Source organism: Aspergillus melleus (genome assembly GCF_016097325.1).
Source record: "Aspergillus melleus strain CBS 546.65 chromosome Unknown contig2, whole genome shotgun sequence".
Taxonomy (NCBI): Eukaryota; Fungi; Ascomycota; class Eurotiomycetes; order Eurotiales; family Aspergillaceae; genus Aspergillus; species Aspergillus melleus.
The window spans coordinates 4,091,568-4,107,724 of NW_025763371.1; the positions used below are offsets into that span (position 1 = coordinate 4,091,568).

Below are 16,157 nucleotides of genomic sequence, written 5' to 3' on the forward strand. Positions count from 1 at the left end.
TACCGGGTAATCGATTATGATTTATGACTGTTTATGAATCTAGAGGAATGAATAGGGGTTTTTCGGACCGTGTATTTACCTTTTCTTCGCTTGTTCTTTCTCCTTATTCCTGCTTCTTTTCTTTTCTTTTTCTACATCTAGTTGTCCGTTGGATGATTGATGACAGGGCTGAGGAGTTGACATTTATTGATATCTTGATTCTTAGGTTTGATATCCGGGGGTTCCAAAATATTTCGGGATCTTAGTATTATGTGAGCATGCTTTATGTTTTTACATTCCACTACTCTTATCTATCCATCAGAAGAGGAGAAAAGTAGGTGTGGACAGTGAGTTGTCGGGTTACATTCTTGTCTTGCCTTTGATGTGGAGTGCAGAGTGCGAGGCGAGGACTTTATGCCGTGCGTCCTAGAACTCTCAGTCTGTTCAATGGACCCTACACACTACCAGAGCCAGATCGAGGACAACTACGCCTACTCGCTTCTCACGTCGTAGCCGAGCTCGTTTGTCGAAGTCTACAGAGGGCTCCTTGCTTTCCGATAACAATGACAACTGTACATGCACTACCCGGCACATGCAAGGGGAGAGCGTGTCTGTCCTATCATGCACCAAAAAAACAGAAAGAGGGATTTAAATTAGCGAAGTTACCTACATGGCCCGTCTTAAATCATTGACAACACATCCTGTCGGTGAACTCGACCTTGTTCAACGAGGCATACAAGCATTATGCACACAGAATAAACTGAGTGCATTGGATACCTAACAAGGGGAAACACTAACTGCTACTGACGTGGTAGCCTGGACATCCACCGACAACCCTCCAGGAAACGTGAGTCAAGCATGGAGAAAGGTTCTGTGACTCGGATGTCGGACCGGAACCTGGTACCTGCGTGGAAAATGTGATTGTGGCTGTCCCTTGGTTTTCCCCCCCACTTTGGCTTTGGTTGTTGTGGAACTGAGATTATTAGGTAGTGAGTCTGAGTGTCATAGTTTTCCTTTCCCTTTTCTCCTTTGTTTGAAATTCCCTTAATCGTTCGGGCCGATGGATGATCAAGTATGGGCGCAGGCACTTTGACTCGAGCTCGTTTCTATGTCTCCGCTCATCGTCGTATGTAAACTCCGGACTATGATCGGTGGGAAAAGTGGAGCGGATCGGACTTCTCCAGCCTTCGGTGTCCAGTCCCCGCACTTGCGGTGGCGGTGATCATTTTGATTTGAATTTGATCATGCAGGCCGAATCGAATCCTGGTTCTTGAGGAGATTGGGCTGGTCATCCGTCACACCGCAGGAGCAGTCTAGAGGGTCGACATACTTCTTGGGAGGAGGATTTCCGTCTCACATGATGGTGTCACAAAGAGTGGTCATACCGAGGGAATTTGAGTTGACGTATCGTGGGTCGAGAAGAGAGAGACGAAAGGAAAAAAGAAAGAAAGAGATGAAGAGGGGGAGAGGGGGAGAGGATACCTGAAGTGCCTGGGATGTGCCTGAGGAAGCGTTCTGAGCCACCTGCCCGATTCGGCAGGTGCTCGTGGCTTCGCCTTTTCTTCTCACTGGATTCTCCTGTTTGCTCCCTTCATCCTATGCAACAATTTACAAATCATCGCTTTGAAGTCGTTCGCTTGTCCCGGTTTTATTCCTTGTCGCTCATTTCATCCAATCGTCGCTCGTTGCTGTTATTCCTAATAACCGAGGTAGTCATCCGTGACTACGCAGTATGGACTAAGACTCCTTGGCTCCTTACCCCATATCTTAGGCATGTCTATTAAGCTCCAATAGTCGACTGAGGTGGATCAAGACGCAAGGCCCAAGTACCACTCACACTACGCCCAGAGTCCCGCCCTGTTGATCGGATCATCCTTGGCGCCTGGACTATGTCTATCACGCTGCCGTGCTAGATGCCCTTCATGCTCTACCTTCCCTTGCACGGTAAATATTTTCCACCCACCTCCTGGGCCAGATTACTCGTGGTCTCGGTTCCTCGGGTATATGGGCATATATCTTGCACGAGACCTTCCCCCCCTCTAGAGGCTGGCCGGTCAGACGACTTTTGGGAGTTTTCCCATCATACATATTCACATGTTCATGCATTCTTGACTCGCTTCTAGACTGTACCTTGTCTCTTAATAAGTTTCTTCAATCGATTTTAGTCTCCTGGTCGAATTCCTCCCTGACCCCTGGAATGCGCACTCGACCAACTATATAAGCGCTCGTGGCATTCCGATAAACATTCCGAACCCCATTCCAGGTGTTTGACATCGTCAGTTCCTGGGCTTTATTTGTTTTCGTGAAGTGAAGAAAAAACAAACACTTGCCAATTATATAAAGTTTCAACTTTGAGAAAACAATGATCCCTGCTTGAGCGTCAACCCTCCAACTCAACATGATCTTCCCGCTTCTTTGCATCTCGGCCGCATTCCTTGCTTCAGGGACAAAGGCAGTGTCAACTTTCACTCCTGCTAGACCTCCAGCTCTGCCGCTGGCCGTGAAGTCTCCGTACTTGAGCACCTGGCTGCCGGCAGGGAGAGACGGTGGAAATGGAGGATACCTGGCGGGAGAATGGCCGACTTTTTGGGAGTGAGTGGCTCTAGTCTTGTGAGATAGTTACGATGGAGTGTTGGCTAAAGAGTGAACTCCGATACAGAGGCCAGATCACTGGCTGGGCCGGTATGATCCGCGTCGATGGTAATGTTTACACGTGGATGGGAGGGATACCGGGATCGACCTTGGTCAACCAGACTGCATATGAATACACGTCGACAAAAAGCATTTTCACCTTGCATGTCGATGACTTGGTCCAAATGAATGTTACATTCTTATCCCCAATCACACCGGACGACTTGCGCAGACAATCGCTCATATTCTCCTATCTCGATGTTGACATCGCTTCGCTGGATGGCAAGGCTCATGACGTGCAATTGTACGCGGATATTTCTGCAGGTATGTCTATTCGCGCTACCCACTAGCAGAGGGATTAGCCGAAACAATGTGAGTGTCAGCCTAGAAATCCGTGTCTGACTGGATTGTAGAATGGGTGTCAGGAGACCGCAACGCTAGAGTGGAGTGGGACTATGGTGTCACCAAGAACGGTGTTTCTTATCATAAGATCAATCGCCAAACACAGTTGCTCTTCTCTGAGGTGAGGGATCAGGCCGAGTGGGGTGACTGGTACTGGGCCACAGACAGTGGAGATGGCCTTACATACCAGTCTGGAGCCGATACTGTTGTTCGGGGCGCATTCACCAGAAATGGGAAGCTCGGAAACTCGAAGGATGGCAACTACCGTGCTATTTCAAATGATTGGCCGGTATTTGGCTTTGCACGCGATTTCGGTTCAGTGAAGTCGGGAGGTGCACTTTTTACCATTGGTCTGGCACAAAAAGAAGCGATCCAGTATAGCGGTAGCTCGGATGGAACTATTGCCGAGCCTTCGCTGTGGACAAGTTACTTTGATGACGGTCAAGCTGCGGTAAGTGCCTGGCATATTTGGATAATTATCGCTCGCTCATTCAGATGGTATAGCTTGAATTCTTCCACCATGACTTTGCGGAGTCGACTTCTCTCTCATCCGACTTGGATAAACGGATTGCGACAGATTCTTTGGCTGCAGCCGGTCAGGACTACCTGACCATCACGTCTCTCAGTGCCCGCCAGGCATTTGCTGCGACACAGCTATGCGGAACGCCAGAGAATACGTACATGTTTATGAAGGAGGTATCTTCGAATGGCAATATGAACACCGTCGACGTCATCTTCCCTGCTCACCCTGTCTTTCTATACACCAACCCGCAACTTCTGAGACTGTTGTTGAAACCGCTTTACGAGATCCAAGAACGTGGAAAATATCCTAACAGATATGCGATGCATGATATTGGAAGTCATTATCCTAATGCAACAGGCCACCCCGATGGTAATGACGAGCCAATGCCTCTGGAAGAATGTGGCAACATGGTGATCATGGCTCTGGCATATGCCCTCAAGGCAAAGGACACGAATTACCTGAACCTTCATTACAATTTCCTGAAGCAGTGGACAACCTACTTGGTGGAAGATGCTCTCTATCCGGCAAACCAGATTTCTACTGACGACTTTGCTGGTCCTTTGGCGTACGTATACCCATCACTTTGGTACAGGATCCGGAGCTAACACCTTTTCCAGAAACCAGACCAACTTGGCCTTGAAAGGAATTATTGGTATCCAAGCTATGTCTGTTATTGGAAACTTGACCAACGATCCTGAAGCCGCTACCAATAACTCACGGATTGCTCATGACTACATCAACCGGTGGCAGACCTTGGGAATTGCCCACGATGCAAACCCACCACACACTACTTTGTCGTACGGATCTAATCAATCCCATGGTAAGTCTAGGCATATGACACGAGATATACCATGTGCTGACTTTAACAGGGCTTTTATACAACCTCTATGCCGACCGAGAGTTGAAGCTGAATTTGGTTCCACAATCTGTGTATGACATGCAAAGCACGTTCTATGCCACTGTCCAGAACACATACGGAGTACCGCTTGACACACGGCACGAATATACCAAGGGTATGTTGGGCTCAAGAGTTCGTATCGTACTTACATGCTGACCTGAACAGGTGACTGGGAACTATTTACCGCAGCCATCGCCTCGACAGACACGAGAGACATGTTCATTCGGCGACTTGCGAAGTGGATCAACGAGACTCCTACAAACCGTGCTCTTACCGATTTATATGATACAAACACTGGAGAGTAAGTTGTTTATATCTGCTTGTTATTGAAACACCGAGCTAACAAGAACAGTTACCCACAAATCACGTTCATTGCCCGTCCTGTCATGGGCGGTGCCTTTTCATTGATCCTTCTTGACCAGGGCCTATGATTCGAATGGCCGTCTTTTTGATCCAATGATTTGCTGTAGATTAAAGCTGTGCAGGTCACCAGCAACGATTCCTTCTTGTTGCCTTATTCTTATCCGGTCATTGTTAGGGCCGAGACTTTTGTTGCGAACTATTCATTGGTTTATAGTGCATTCGCATATATGACTCCTTTACATATTGCACTGAACGGATGACGCGGTCTATTGACATGGACGTCTAAAGCTTCAGCTTACAAAAGTCGAAAGCATACCAAATAAAAAATTCCATTGACTTGTCAATATAGTATCGTCTATACCCAAATGACGCTCAGTCAAGTTGTCCACGTTGAATGCATCATACTTCATCATTCATCCCGTAGCTTGCCATGTATGCCCAGCCTCGTATATGTGTATTCTAATGTTGAAACGTAAATGCCGCGAGTCGTTTTAGTTGGATTTCGTATCGAAAGAGCGAATAAGATCTGTGAAACATTGAGTCAGTTTCATATAGATTTCACAGGCAGTAAATCCACCCGAATACGCAATCAAACTCGGACACTAGACTTCAATCAAGACAGACAGACAGACACACACACACACACAGAGAGAGAGAGAGAGAGAGAGAGAGAGAGAGAGAAAGAGGGAGAGTGGAAAAATCGGTAGGGCCACCAATAAAGAAAAGAAAAAAAAAAATAAGGAAGAAAAGACATACCATAATAAAGCACCATCCCCTCCAAATGCACATCGATCGCGATCCGCTCATCCACCGTATGAATATCCAACGACCTGTCCGCCCTCGACGGGCTCCACCGATAGATATTCCGCGACAGGGGCCAGTAGAACCGCGTATCCGTGTTTCCCGTCATGATGTCTCCGCTCACGACGACCTTCTTGCCCCCGAGGCTGGGGATGGACTCGAAGACGGAGCGGGTCACGCCGGCGAAGCGAGCCCAGACGGAGTCGCGGGTGGGGTCTGTCGGGCTGACGGGGGCCGGGGAGAGCGGGTTACTGGGGGTGGAGAGGGTGAGGTGGTTGAGTTGCTTCTGGTCTTGGTCTGTAGGGGTCGAGGGGAAAGCGGACCAGGTGAGGTTGTGTTTCTCGACGATGGGGCCGACGATGCGGATGGCGCGGTCGAGGACGGTCTGGGGGGTTTCGTGCAGGGCGACGCGGTAGTTGACTAGCGCGGAGATCGTCTCGGGCAGGGCGTTGGATTTCACGCCCCCGGTGATGATGTCGGCCGCTTGGGAGGTTTGGAGCGTGAAGCGGACTTTGTCGCCGCGGGCGGCGGCGACTTTCTCGGCGAGGGTCGTGGCGTCGGAGGATTGGAGGGCGGAGGCGAGCCAGGGTTCAACTTGCTCCGGGGAGTGGCGGACTTGACATTCGAGTTTCTTCCGCGTAGGGTGATCTTCGTTCAGGGCGGGGATGAAGAGATCTTGTCGCTCGAGCTCGTAGATGATCTCGGACACGATCCCGATGCCTGTGTGTGCGGGGGGTACCGAGCTATGGCCGCCGGCGATGTGGAGGTCGATGACGATGTCGAGGGCACCTTTCTCGCCGACGCCTGGGAGGGCGTAGACGACGCTGTTGTCATCGTCTGGATCGCCGATGATCTCGAGGCCCATTCCGCCTTCGTCGAGGATGAATTCGAAGCTGTCGGGGCCGTATTTCTCCTCGAGGTGTTTCGAGATGGAGCCGGCACCGAGAAAGCCGTGGGATTCCTCGTCGAAACCGAAGGCGAAGACGACGCTGCGTGTAGGCTTCCAGTCTTGGGCTAGGAGGTCCTCGAGGACAGAGAGGAGGCCGATCAGAACGTTCTTGCAGTCACTGGCACCGCGGCCCCAGAGCCATTCGCCGTCGAAGTGGCCCTCGAATGGGGGGTATGTCCAGTCGGCAGGGTCGTTGATAGGGACGACATCTTGGTGGGCCATGAATAGCAATGGCTTGAGGGACGTGTCGGTGCCATTGACGGTAAAGACCAGACCTAATCTGTTGATATGGTCTACGCGGGCCTTGTGGTGGCTGTTGACCTTTTGTTAGAGGGATTGTAGTTTGACTATAGGGACAAGAGAAAGCATACGTCAAGGGGAAAAGAGATTCAAGGAGCTCTTGGAACTTCACAAATGGGGCGAATGCTGGATCATAGGGGTCATTTGCGTGGTCAGTGACAGTGGTAGGGACCTGAACAGCTCTGGAGAGACGCTCGGCCTGACGCGATCGGAGACTATCATCCTGAACATATCGCAGAGAGGAAGTTAATCCGTCATTAGGTGGGGTTATCTTCGAGGGCAGAGGGCAGAAGCCATTGTCTTGTTCGGTCCATGAAGGGAGGAATTGCTGCAAGGGAATGCTCAGAGATGAAGCCGAGGGTAGCAGGAATCCTGCAATGATCGGGGCAATTGGACGCATGATGGGTAGCCAATTTGGAAAAGCGCACGAGAGAATGAAGATCTCGGAAAGCAGCCATAGCGAAATGAGCAAAAGTCCCAACTATTTATGTTGTCAGGTTATCAGCAGTGCGTTACTCCGCACGAGAAGCGGCCTCGCCAAAAGACATGATTTGACAAGTCGGCAAGGAAATGGTGCAATCGGAACCAAAGGCGGATTGACCCGCCTGTCCAGGAAGGTGTCAAATGCCGTGATTCGCGATTTGAGGCTTATGTTAGTTAAAGCCGCCATTGTTTGTACCAAGTCTGTTGACTTGGTATTCTAGTCTTTTGGTGGCGCAGTGGATAACCGTTCCAGCCCTGCCACCGACCGTAACACCCCTCACTGCGTCTTCCCTGCCGATTCTCTTTCACCCGCTGACCTTATCAAACCCAGATTCATCAAACCCAGACCCAGCCGAGCAACATGTCCAGCTTCCTCTCCTTCCTCGGCGCCCAAACCATCGGCCGCGTCCTCCCCATCAACGTGGACCGCCTCCCGATCGTGGGCCGACGACCCCGAGCACGCGACGGCGTGAAGCAGGACGGCGTGAAGCAAGACAACGCCTGCTCGTGCCCCATGAACCCCCCTCTCTCGACAATGGAACGGACCGTCTTCAGCCGCGCGGGATGCCTTGTCTATGGGTACCCCTCCACCGGTGGCGTCCTCATTAAAAACGCTGACCTGGCTGACCTGCTTTTCCTCTCGCTCCCGCGCTTTCAGCCCGTGCAGCGCGCATCCAGTGTCGATGAGGAGGACAGGTTCTGCAAGCTCTTGCGCCGGACTGGGGCGACGTGGTGGCCGAGTAGGGAGGATAAGCTTGGGGTGATTCTAGAGGAGAGAGAGATGACGGAGGAAGAAAAGAAAGTGCTGGTGTTTGGGTGGCCGGCGGATGGTGTAGGCGTGTGGGTACTGAGGTTTGCGAATGCCAGCGAAATGCCTAGAGACTTTATGAGAATTAGATTCGCGATGAATATGGAGGAGAGGATCCAGATTATGAGAGAGTATGGCGCGACCTTTGTGGAGGATGTCTCGCAGGTGGAGGAGCTTCGTGAAACGCTTTGAGGCCGAGTACTAGGGTACCCTAGTCTCGGGATGGGTACCAAGTTCTGGAGAACATCTTGAATATGCTATATAGTAGTAACAAAACCTGCCTAAGAAATCCTATAAATTCGTTAAGGGGTATGCCATGATGGTCCTGGGCTAAGGGTGTATAGATACACTCATATCTTAGCAATCGTCTTCCCACCCTTAACAACTAAGACAACGGAATCCGAATCTAGTCCTCGTCTATGCCCTCAAGATTTAGAGCTAGATTAATGGATTTATGAGAGATTGGTGAGAAAATTACATTTTAGCCGCAGGACTATTCTTCTCTCAGGAGCTCACTGCCTTGCCCTCATCTTCCACCCGCCGGTGCCTTGGCTTGCGTCTTGTATGATTTCCAACCCCGTCGCCGCCATGGCCTTGGCGAACTTTTGGGAGCTCTTGAATGCGGAAGAATCCATAGAGGTGCCATTGAAGCCGGCGAAAGGATCACTGGAAACCTGTTTCGATCACGGACCGGGGAGAATGTGCGTGATCTACGCTTTCTGCGATAGCTACTGCTAGCGCTGTTTAGCTGTTTTATTCACGCATGAGAGGTCTTTAATGCATCGGGGTGTATGAGAGTTGCATTTCGGACCAGGTATTTGAGATATACAGTTGGTTCAATGTCGAGGAAGAGAGATGAATAAAAGTCCTGACGTGGTAGTAATAACAGCGCAGGGGGAATGGGCATGGCCGCTAGTTAGGATTATTCTACATAAAACGAAGTCTAGCCAATACTTGCACTTCCAGAAACCTTTCGACATTAGTTAGATCCAGTGACGACTTCGACAGTCAAATCCTTTGGCCACATTGGCTGGTCAATGCCATTACCACGAGTGCCAACGTTGTATTTGAGATCAACTTCTTTGCCCGGGAATTGGGCGATTGGCTTCACCCCGATAAATGTAGTGCTTATGTTCTTTGACAGCCGGGGTTCAAAGAATGCGGGATTGAACAGAGTATCTCGGTCATGTTGATATAAACTTTTCAGCATCGCAGGAAGCAGATACTGCATGGCATGATAGTGACGGAAAGTGATCGAGTCGTGTCTTTCCCACACTTCCTTCCAGATATCCGAGTCGTAAGTACCACATGACCGGACAAGCCACTGAGAGTAGTAATTCAACGAGGCCTTGATGATTGGAACATGGTCAGCAGATGCACAAGGGAATCGCACAGGAGCAGGAAATTAGCTCTTACATCCACACCGTAGCTGCCGCCCTTTTCTGCGCGACGAACAAGTGCCTCCAAAACAGCAGTGGACCCCAGGGCGCCAGTACTAGAGAATACGATTAGCTAATTATACCCATCTTCGAATACTGTCTGTTCACGTACCAGTAGTCAGAGTTTGGAAACACTGGGGTCACGGCCTCGTCGTGCCCCATCGCTTGGGCATAGGCTCGAGACACGCCACAGCACTATGGTAAATGCAGATTAGGGATCAGTCCAAAGCAAGTGAGTGTAGAGAAGAAGGAAAAATAGGCTTCCCATACCGCATCACTAATCTGCTGCCAGCCACTTCGGTGTGCCCATGGCCCATATCAACCGTAGCAGTTCTCCCGCAAGTGAATGATGCCACGGTACCGATCCTTGACGAGATCAAATACGGCTTGACGCCCGAAGCCAAGTCGATCCATCACTCCAGGGCGATATCCGTCCACCACCACATCCGCCTCCCGGATCAGCTCACGTAGCTTCTCAGCGTCTCCTTCGTTCTTCAAATGAAGATGGGAGTTCCACTTCCCCCAGTTCAGGTCCTGGTGAAGGGGGGAAAAATCCGTCACATGAGGAGACACCACGCGCATAACACTGGCTCCTAACTCGGCAAGGGACCGAGTGATGGTGGGACCTGCGATGACTCTCGTCAGATCAACCACCTTAAGGCCCGCGAGAGGTCTCTTTGGCGAGGATGGGAGCGAAGAGTTTTCCGGCCACCAAGAAGGGGGCTGGGCCGAGGTTGGATCTTTGAAGATCTCATACAATCCGACGTCAGCACAGGCCTTACCTTGCTCGGTGGTCAAGAACTCATCAGCTGTCCATGCAATGGTTCCTGAGGTTTTGGCGGTCTCATTCTGCAGCCGGTCAAGCTCCGCGGCGTCATGCTGAGCGACTACAGCTCCAATCCTTTCCACCACAGCGTCGTACGTATCGCCTTCCTCGCCATCTAGAGGCAGGCCGAGGGACTTCAGGGCTGGATTCGGGTCCATGTTTCCATGCAGATGATAGAACCGGTCATCCTTCGTTTTGTAGATGTTGGTGGTCAAACTACGGTGGAGACTCCCGTGAGACTTGTGTTTATCTTCATTGGGGAACAACTTGATGAGGTCTGCAGAAAACGGATCCGCTGGCACCGGCTTCCCATCCTTCAGGTATTGAGCGATGGCGACAGACATGAAGAATAGACTGGCATGGTTGCTAGATAACGAAAGCGGGGGTTTTAGAAACCACTAGTTCATTTGTCCTCTAGAGCACTCTCAACGGGAAACTCACGTATTTATTTTAATTTCAACCGGTGGAATGCTGTACTTCTTGGTCAAGAGGTAATTGAGCATCGTGGCCTCGAAGGCCTTGATGGATGAGATGCTTTCCGCGAGTCGCCAATTAATTGGGATGATCGGTTTGTCGGATCCTTCGAAAACAACAAGCTTACTCAGTGATGCCAGTTCTTCTGGTAGATCAGGCATCAGAGGGTTCTGCAAGATCCCCTCTTGAAAGAGCTTCTTAGCCTCCGTGGGGACGGAGTACTGGTGGATAGACCCCATGACGAGAAGTAGTGAATAAGAAGTCGAGGTGTGGTTATTGCTTTACTGAGTAGAACAACAGCGCACCTGCCACTTTATGCCAGTTTATGCGCGACTCAGCGTGTGGGGTCGTGTGGGGGCAGCCAATGCATGGGGTATCTGCATAAGCAGTGAATAACGTTTATGACGGACTCGACTCAACCGGAAACCCCTCAACAATACTCGATAATCTAACCTCTAAATGCTAAGATAGAAGATCCACCCTGACCTAAACCCAAGCATCCAAGCTATACCCATTTTTGAAAGCTAGAGCCTCCTGCGGTCCCTCGACACCAATCTCGTAGCCGTAAACACAGCGGTCAAAGGAAACCTTCGGCTGCGAGTGATAGAACTGATCAAACTTGGGGTTCAGTGCATCCTTGAGACTTGTGACGGCCCCGTCCGGATGCAGAGTATTCCAGGGCTTGATGCACTCTGCGCCTTTGCAGGTCTTCAATACTAGAAGAAGGGCATCGAGTCTCGCGACCACATCAGACATAGAGTGTCCGTGGAGCATGGTTTGTTTGGGATTCGATTTCCAAAGATTGTTCATTTAATATGGGTCCGTCTGTGAATTCTAGTCAGTTGGATGGTTCTGGGCAAGTTGTCGAGGAAATGAGGGGAACTTACACTCAAGTCATAGATCTCATGTTCGTTATTGCACCACACAGAATAGAAAAGGTTATAATGCGTGGACAGCAGGCGGACGGCCTTGTAGGTGTTATTAGGCACGGTAGGGGTTCCTTCGAGTATCAGCACTGAATAGACCTTAACAAAAATTCCAACATACCAAGATTTGACAATCCGCCCTCAAGCATACCCTGCCCCCAATATTCAACCGCAACATGTTCATGGACATCTCCACTGGTCTGGATCATTGGCATCGGGGTACCATCAAAGTCCGATCTGAGTGAGATACCCGCGAGCTGGAACAGCGTCGGGGCAATATCAACGTGTGTGGTGACGGTGTTATCCACGTGGTTTTCAGGGATGCCGGGACCCCTAATCATGAAGGGGACTCGAATATCTTCTTCAAAGCCACAGGTTTTGCCTGGGGGGAGGCGATGTTGCGAGATATGGAAGCCATTGTCGGAGGTGTAAATGATGAAGGTATTGTTCATTTTACCAGACTGTTCGAGGCGTGTAATCAGACCATCAACCAGCTCGTCAACGCCCTGGAGGGCGCGAAGACGCTGACGATAGTAGTGATCATTATACTCTATCACGGATTCGTTTCGGTATGGTAGCTCATGGATCCAACTGACACCGGTTGGCTGTGAATATAGCGTGTTAGAGGACAGAATTGAGAAAAGCCGATCAAGGTATAAACTGACGTGCTTGGGATTGAAGTTGTCTGTTCGAGGAACCTTCGCATCCGGAAAGAGATGCTTGTGACGCTCTTCGGGAATGGGCTCGTCCATCCACAGTGGCCCGGCACCACCTCCATGCGTCCCATTCATGTTTGAATGAGGCGCGATTGGAGTGACTACCATGAAGAAAGGCCTTTCTCCATTCAACGCATCGTTCAAAAAACCCATAGCCTTCTCACGTAGGACTTCTGTCGTATGACGGCCCAGAAAGCTGTTCGGCTTGTCATGGTTGCGCTGGTAGGTGGCGTTCATGTAGTCGTAGGTATAAGGATCCAGGACAAAATCAGATCCATTGAACCCTGCAGCATGCGGGCTATCGTAGTTCTCGACCGAGTGGGAGTTCATCAGTTTTCCGGTGTAGTAAGTGTCATAGCCTGCTTGCTGCATCCAGACGGGTAAGTAATTCTCGTTGAAACCACGATCGATGAATTTGGGATAACCCCCTAGAGAAATCTGTCAGCAATAGCCTAATACCAGGCGATGGCTAGGAATAGGAGTGGTCTTACCCCAGGGAGGATTCACGTCAGTCACATTAGTGTTATGCGCTTGACGACCAGTAAGCAGACTAACGCGAGAAGGACAGCACAAAGCAGTTGTGACAAAGTGATTGGCAAAACTTGTGCCTTTCTTTGCCATGTGCTTTATCGTCAAGGGGGTATATGAAAGAGAGTCCAGTTTGAGATCTTGGTCATCAGTCATGATGAAGAGAAAGTTGGGCTTCTCCCCTTGCTGGTCATGAGCTGGTGCTTTCACATCCTCATGGGCCACCTGTGCAGCTAGAACTGGTACAAAGCAGCCCAAGGCCGCGAGATTCTTTAGCTTCATGATGATTTGCGAGGACTTAGCGAAAAAGAGAATTGACAAGACTGAATTTGTGTTTGAATTGGTTTCGCAAGATCTATACTTCTACATACCCAGGAGAGCCCTTTTATACCTGATTTCATCGGGGTCAATCCACGGAGGCGGGAACACAAATACGAGTTATCGCAACTCATAGCATGACCAAGACCCCATTCTCAATCCTTCGTCTCTCACGATCAGTAGCAATTCGTCTGGTCTACTTGCGATGATGATCCTGCCGAACACCAGCTCGGCAATTATTGCTTCCTTTGGGGTGAATGTGGGCCCCACGTGTGCTCCACGTTGTCGGCGAGGCTCGAAAGTCAAATTATACACTTTTTGGCATTACCAGAAAGAGAAATCCTGATGTTCTCCAGAGGATCCGTGTCAGTGAGGTGGGTCCAATACATGGCATTCTCTTTACGGAACTCACCCGCTGCGTGGGGGCGGCTTCGGCTCTCTGTCCGTTTCAAGGAAGTTCGATCCATTCCAGCCATACTCTTCACGGTGGTATGGACGAGGTATCCGGGATGTGTATCCATGAATCACGCCTTTGAGTATACCATTGTATGTTCTAACGAGCTGTGTGGGGACTACGTGATATACGAAATTTTGGAGCAGGATAGGAAAGCCGTTCTAACAATCTGGGAGATAGGATTATTGAAAGTTCTCATGTTCAGCTCTATCATGAAACTAGACAATTTCTACAGCCAGCTTGTAATGAATGTCCTTCATGTTTGTGCCCACGAGGCACTGATAGCCTCCTATATCTAGTCTCCACGCCCTGAGGTCTTTATCATACCAGCGGAACTTGTTGCTTTAGACCTAGATCCAGCAGACCATAAGGAATTGCCAGAAAGATGAAAATTGGTACGTATGCCTTGTGGCCTTTCTCAACCATCATCCAAAATTTACCAGGGGCAAAACAATATCGAAGACGTAACGCCGTTCCAGATTGTCTCTCCACCGGCATATCCCACCGGTTCATCAATAATCAATAACTTGCTCATTTCATCCCACCGGCTGACAACGCCACGCGTAACATCCTCTGACTCTCCTGCACGAATCTAGTCTTACTGAAACTAGCAAGGGTCTTAGGGAAGCTAATAAGGCCTCTTTACCGGATATATCAACGCACAGGCCGGATATTCCGGGATATAACATATTATTAAAAGATCCCATAAATGGTAGAGTAATAATATTATTGTCACCGGACGCTGTTGGCTCCGTAGCGGGTGAGCTTGCTCCGAGTTTTTATGGCACTGTATATGGCGGGTTGGATGGTGGAAGCCCGTAGTGATTCCATGTTGGTCTTTTTGGCTCATATGGGAGAGTAGACCATCCACTACCCTCTTACGATTACTAACTCGCAAGACGTAGAATTACTTAAGGTCTAGATAGACTACTATAGGACCTAATTGATATGTTCTTTAATCCCTTTATTTAGGTGGATATGAGTGATTGTGTGGCCTTTATCTATGGGACGCTATCTATCACAAAATGTATTTGTGTTGCGTGGTTCTTCGTGCGGGAGATGAACTCACGTAACCTGAAGCAGATAGACGAAATGGTCTAGGATCAGGTCCGACTCGATCATTTAAAACTCATGTGTGTTGGTTGCCGGCCCAATCTTCTTATGTTGTTCGGCGCTGGGGAGAGAAGAAGTAGTAGGTAGTTGCTTTCAATCATCCGCCGTCCCTCCCTCTCCGTGCCAGACTGTGCTTTTCTATGGCCACTATGCTAACAGATATAATCAAATGTTAACACACATAGATTGTAATCAAGAAGCAAATGGGCGCGATAAATGACCCAACAAACTCGAAAGATAACAATCCCTCCCTCTCTCCCGAAAAGCAGAAAGGAAATGTTACCGGGAAAGCGACTAACTAGCGTTGTTATAGTATCTGAAAAGGAAACTGTATGGGCCCGTATACTGAACCTTTGTCCACCTCAATATCCATTACCAAACCTTTCGTCTTCATCGGCGGATGGGGGAGGCATGTTGGCTTAACTTAGACTGCTCGAAACTGCCCGAGTACCCTTGTCCAAATACACTGCGCCATTGTTCCAAAACATAATACTTTCACAGACCTATCTGGTTCAAACTTCTCATATACCCCATATCCATCTTTGTCCACAAGTGCGCAACGCAGTCCATGTGAAGAAGTCCAATCTGTGGCACTTTGAGTTTATTCCCATTCGAAGTGCTTGATATAGCGCTGGATATGGAACGAATCAGTCCCCTCGAAAACGAGAATAGGTGGATCCACATACTGGCTTCCATTGTAATGAGCCTTTTTCTCCTGTTTGAGCTTTCCTACCAAGTTAATGAGAACCAAGTATACTGCTAGAGCCCAAGGACTGCTGCACTGGGCTACAGATATAACGGCTGCTCCAAAGAAGCCTCCGTGTAAACTATCTGATTATTCACATTCTGGACATAGGATTTATAAGGCCTCATTGCTCCAAGAATGAAGATCAGAGCTCTTGTGTAGACAAAACCATGCAGCGGCATTATGGCGTCGTGGTAATCAACTGGGGCTTTAGTATAGTAAGCGTAGATCATTTGGACTGATCGCATTATTGAGGCAGCTTGATATGTGGGTCCTGTTGAACATGCCTGTCAGTAGGTGCATTATGTATAGCTTGGATGAATCATACTTACGGGTGTGAGGCGGATATCCATTTGGAAGTCTTCTAACTAGCATTAGTGAGGTGAAAGAGTGGACAAGAGTTGCAGCCACCGCCCCAACGGAGCATTGGAGTCCAAAATAGTAGAGGATGACCTCCAATGCACCCGAAGCTATATGCCAA

At 49.4% G+C, this 16,157-nt stretch overlaps 7 protein-coding genes across 7 annotated transcripts; 2 read left to right on the forward strand and 5 right to left on the reverse strand.

Annotated features, from left to right (window-relative positions):
- Nucleotides 1-588: 588 nt before the first annotated feature.
- On the forward strand, nt 589-4,864 carry gta1 (glutaminase GtaA; the record flags this gene model as incomplete). Its single annotated transcript, XM_046085884.1, has 9 exons — nt 589-1,923; nt 2,145-2,571; nt 2,639-2,934; nt 3,024-3,463; nt 3,517-4,100; nt 4,153-4,355; nt 4,405-4,548; nt 4,599-4,734; nt 4,786-4,864. The coding sequence occupies exons 2-9, from the start codon at nt 2,378-2,380 to the stop codon at nt 4,862-4,864; spliced, it is 2,076 nt and encodes a 691-aa protein (XP_045941847.1). The 5' UTR covers nt 589-1,923; nt 2,145-2,377.
- A 423-nt stretch (nt 4,865-5,287) lies between these two features.
- On the reverse strand, nt 5,288-7,246 carry cps1 (Gly-Xaa carboxypeptidase; the record flags this gene model as incomplete). The annotated part of the gene is made up of 3 exons (XM_046085885.1): nt 5,288-5,322; nt 5,553-6,859; nt 6,918-7,246. 3 exons carry the CDS (start codon nt 7,244-7,246, stop codon nt 5,288-5,290), a joined length of 1,671 nt encoding a protein of 556 aa, XP_045941848.1.
- Nucleotides 7,247-7,690: 444 nt separating this feature from the next.
- On the forward strand, nt 7,691-8,329 carry LDX57_004226 (uncharacterized protein; the record flags this gene model as incomplete). Its single annotated transcript, XM_046085886.1, has 1 exon — nt 7,691-8,329. One exon carries the CDS (start codon nt 7,691-7,693, stop codon nt 8,327-8,329), a length of 639 nt encoding a protein of 212 aa, XP_045941849.1.
- Nucleotides 8,330-9,116: 787 nt separating this feature from the next.
- LDX57_004227 (uncharacterized protein) lies at nt 9,117-9,738 on the reverse strand (the record flags this gene model as incomplete). Its single annotated transcript, XM_046085887.1, has 3 exons — nt 9,117-9,485; nt 9,554-9,632; nt 9,689-9,738. The coding sequence occupies 3 exons, from the start codon at nt 9,736-9,738 to the stop codon at nt 9,117-9,119; spliced, it is 498 nt and encodes a 165-aa protein (XP_045941850.1).
- A 156-nt stretch (nt 9,739-9,894) lies between these two features.
- On the reverse strand, nt 9,895-11,115 carry LDX57_004228 (uncharacterized protein; the record flags this gene model as incomplete). The annotated part of the gene is made up of 2 exons (XM_046085888.1): nt 9,895-10,768; nt 10,844-11,115. The coding sequence occupies 2 exons, from the start codon at nt 11,113-11,115 to the stop codon at nt 9,895-9,897; spliced, it is 1,146 nt and encodes a 381-aa protein (XP_045941851.1).
- Nucleotides 11,116-11,362: 247 nt separating this feature from the next.
- Nucleotides 11,363-11,650, reverse strand: LDX57_004229 (uncharacterized protein; the record flags this gene model as incomplete). The annotated part of the gene is made up of 1 exon (XM_046085889.1): nt 11,363-11,650. The coding sequence occupies one exon, from the start codon at nt 11,648-11,650 to the stop codon at nt 11,363-11,365; it is 288 nt and encodes a 95-aa protein (XP_045941852.1).
- A 36-nt stretch (nt 11,651-11,686) lies between these two features.
- On the reverse strand, nt 11,687-13,328 carry LDX57_004230 (sulfatase family protein; the record flags this gene model as incomplete). Its single annotated transcript, XM_046085890.1, has 5 exons — nt 11,687-11,701; nt 11,764-11,876; nt 11,924-12,407; nt 12,468-12,946; nt 13,010-13,328. The coding sequence occupies 5 exons, from the start codon at nt 13,326-13,328 to the stop codon at nt 11,687-11,689; spliced, it is 1,410 nt and encodes a 469-aa protein (XP_045941853.1).
- Between the last annotated feature and the right edge of the window lie 2,829 nt (nt 13,329-16,157).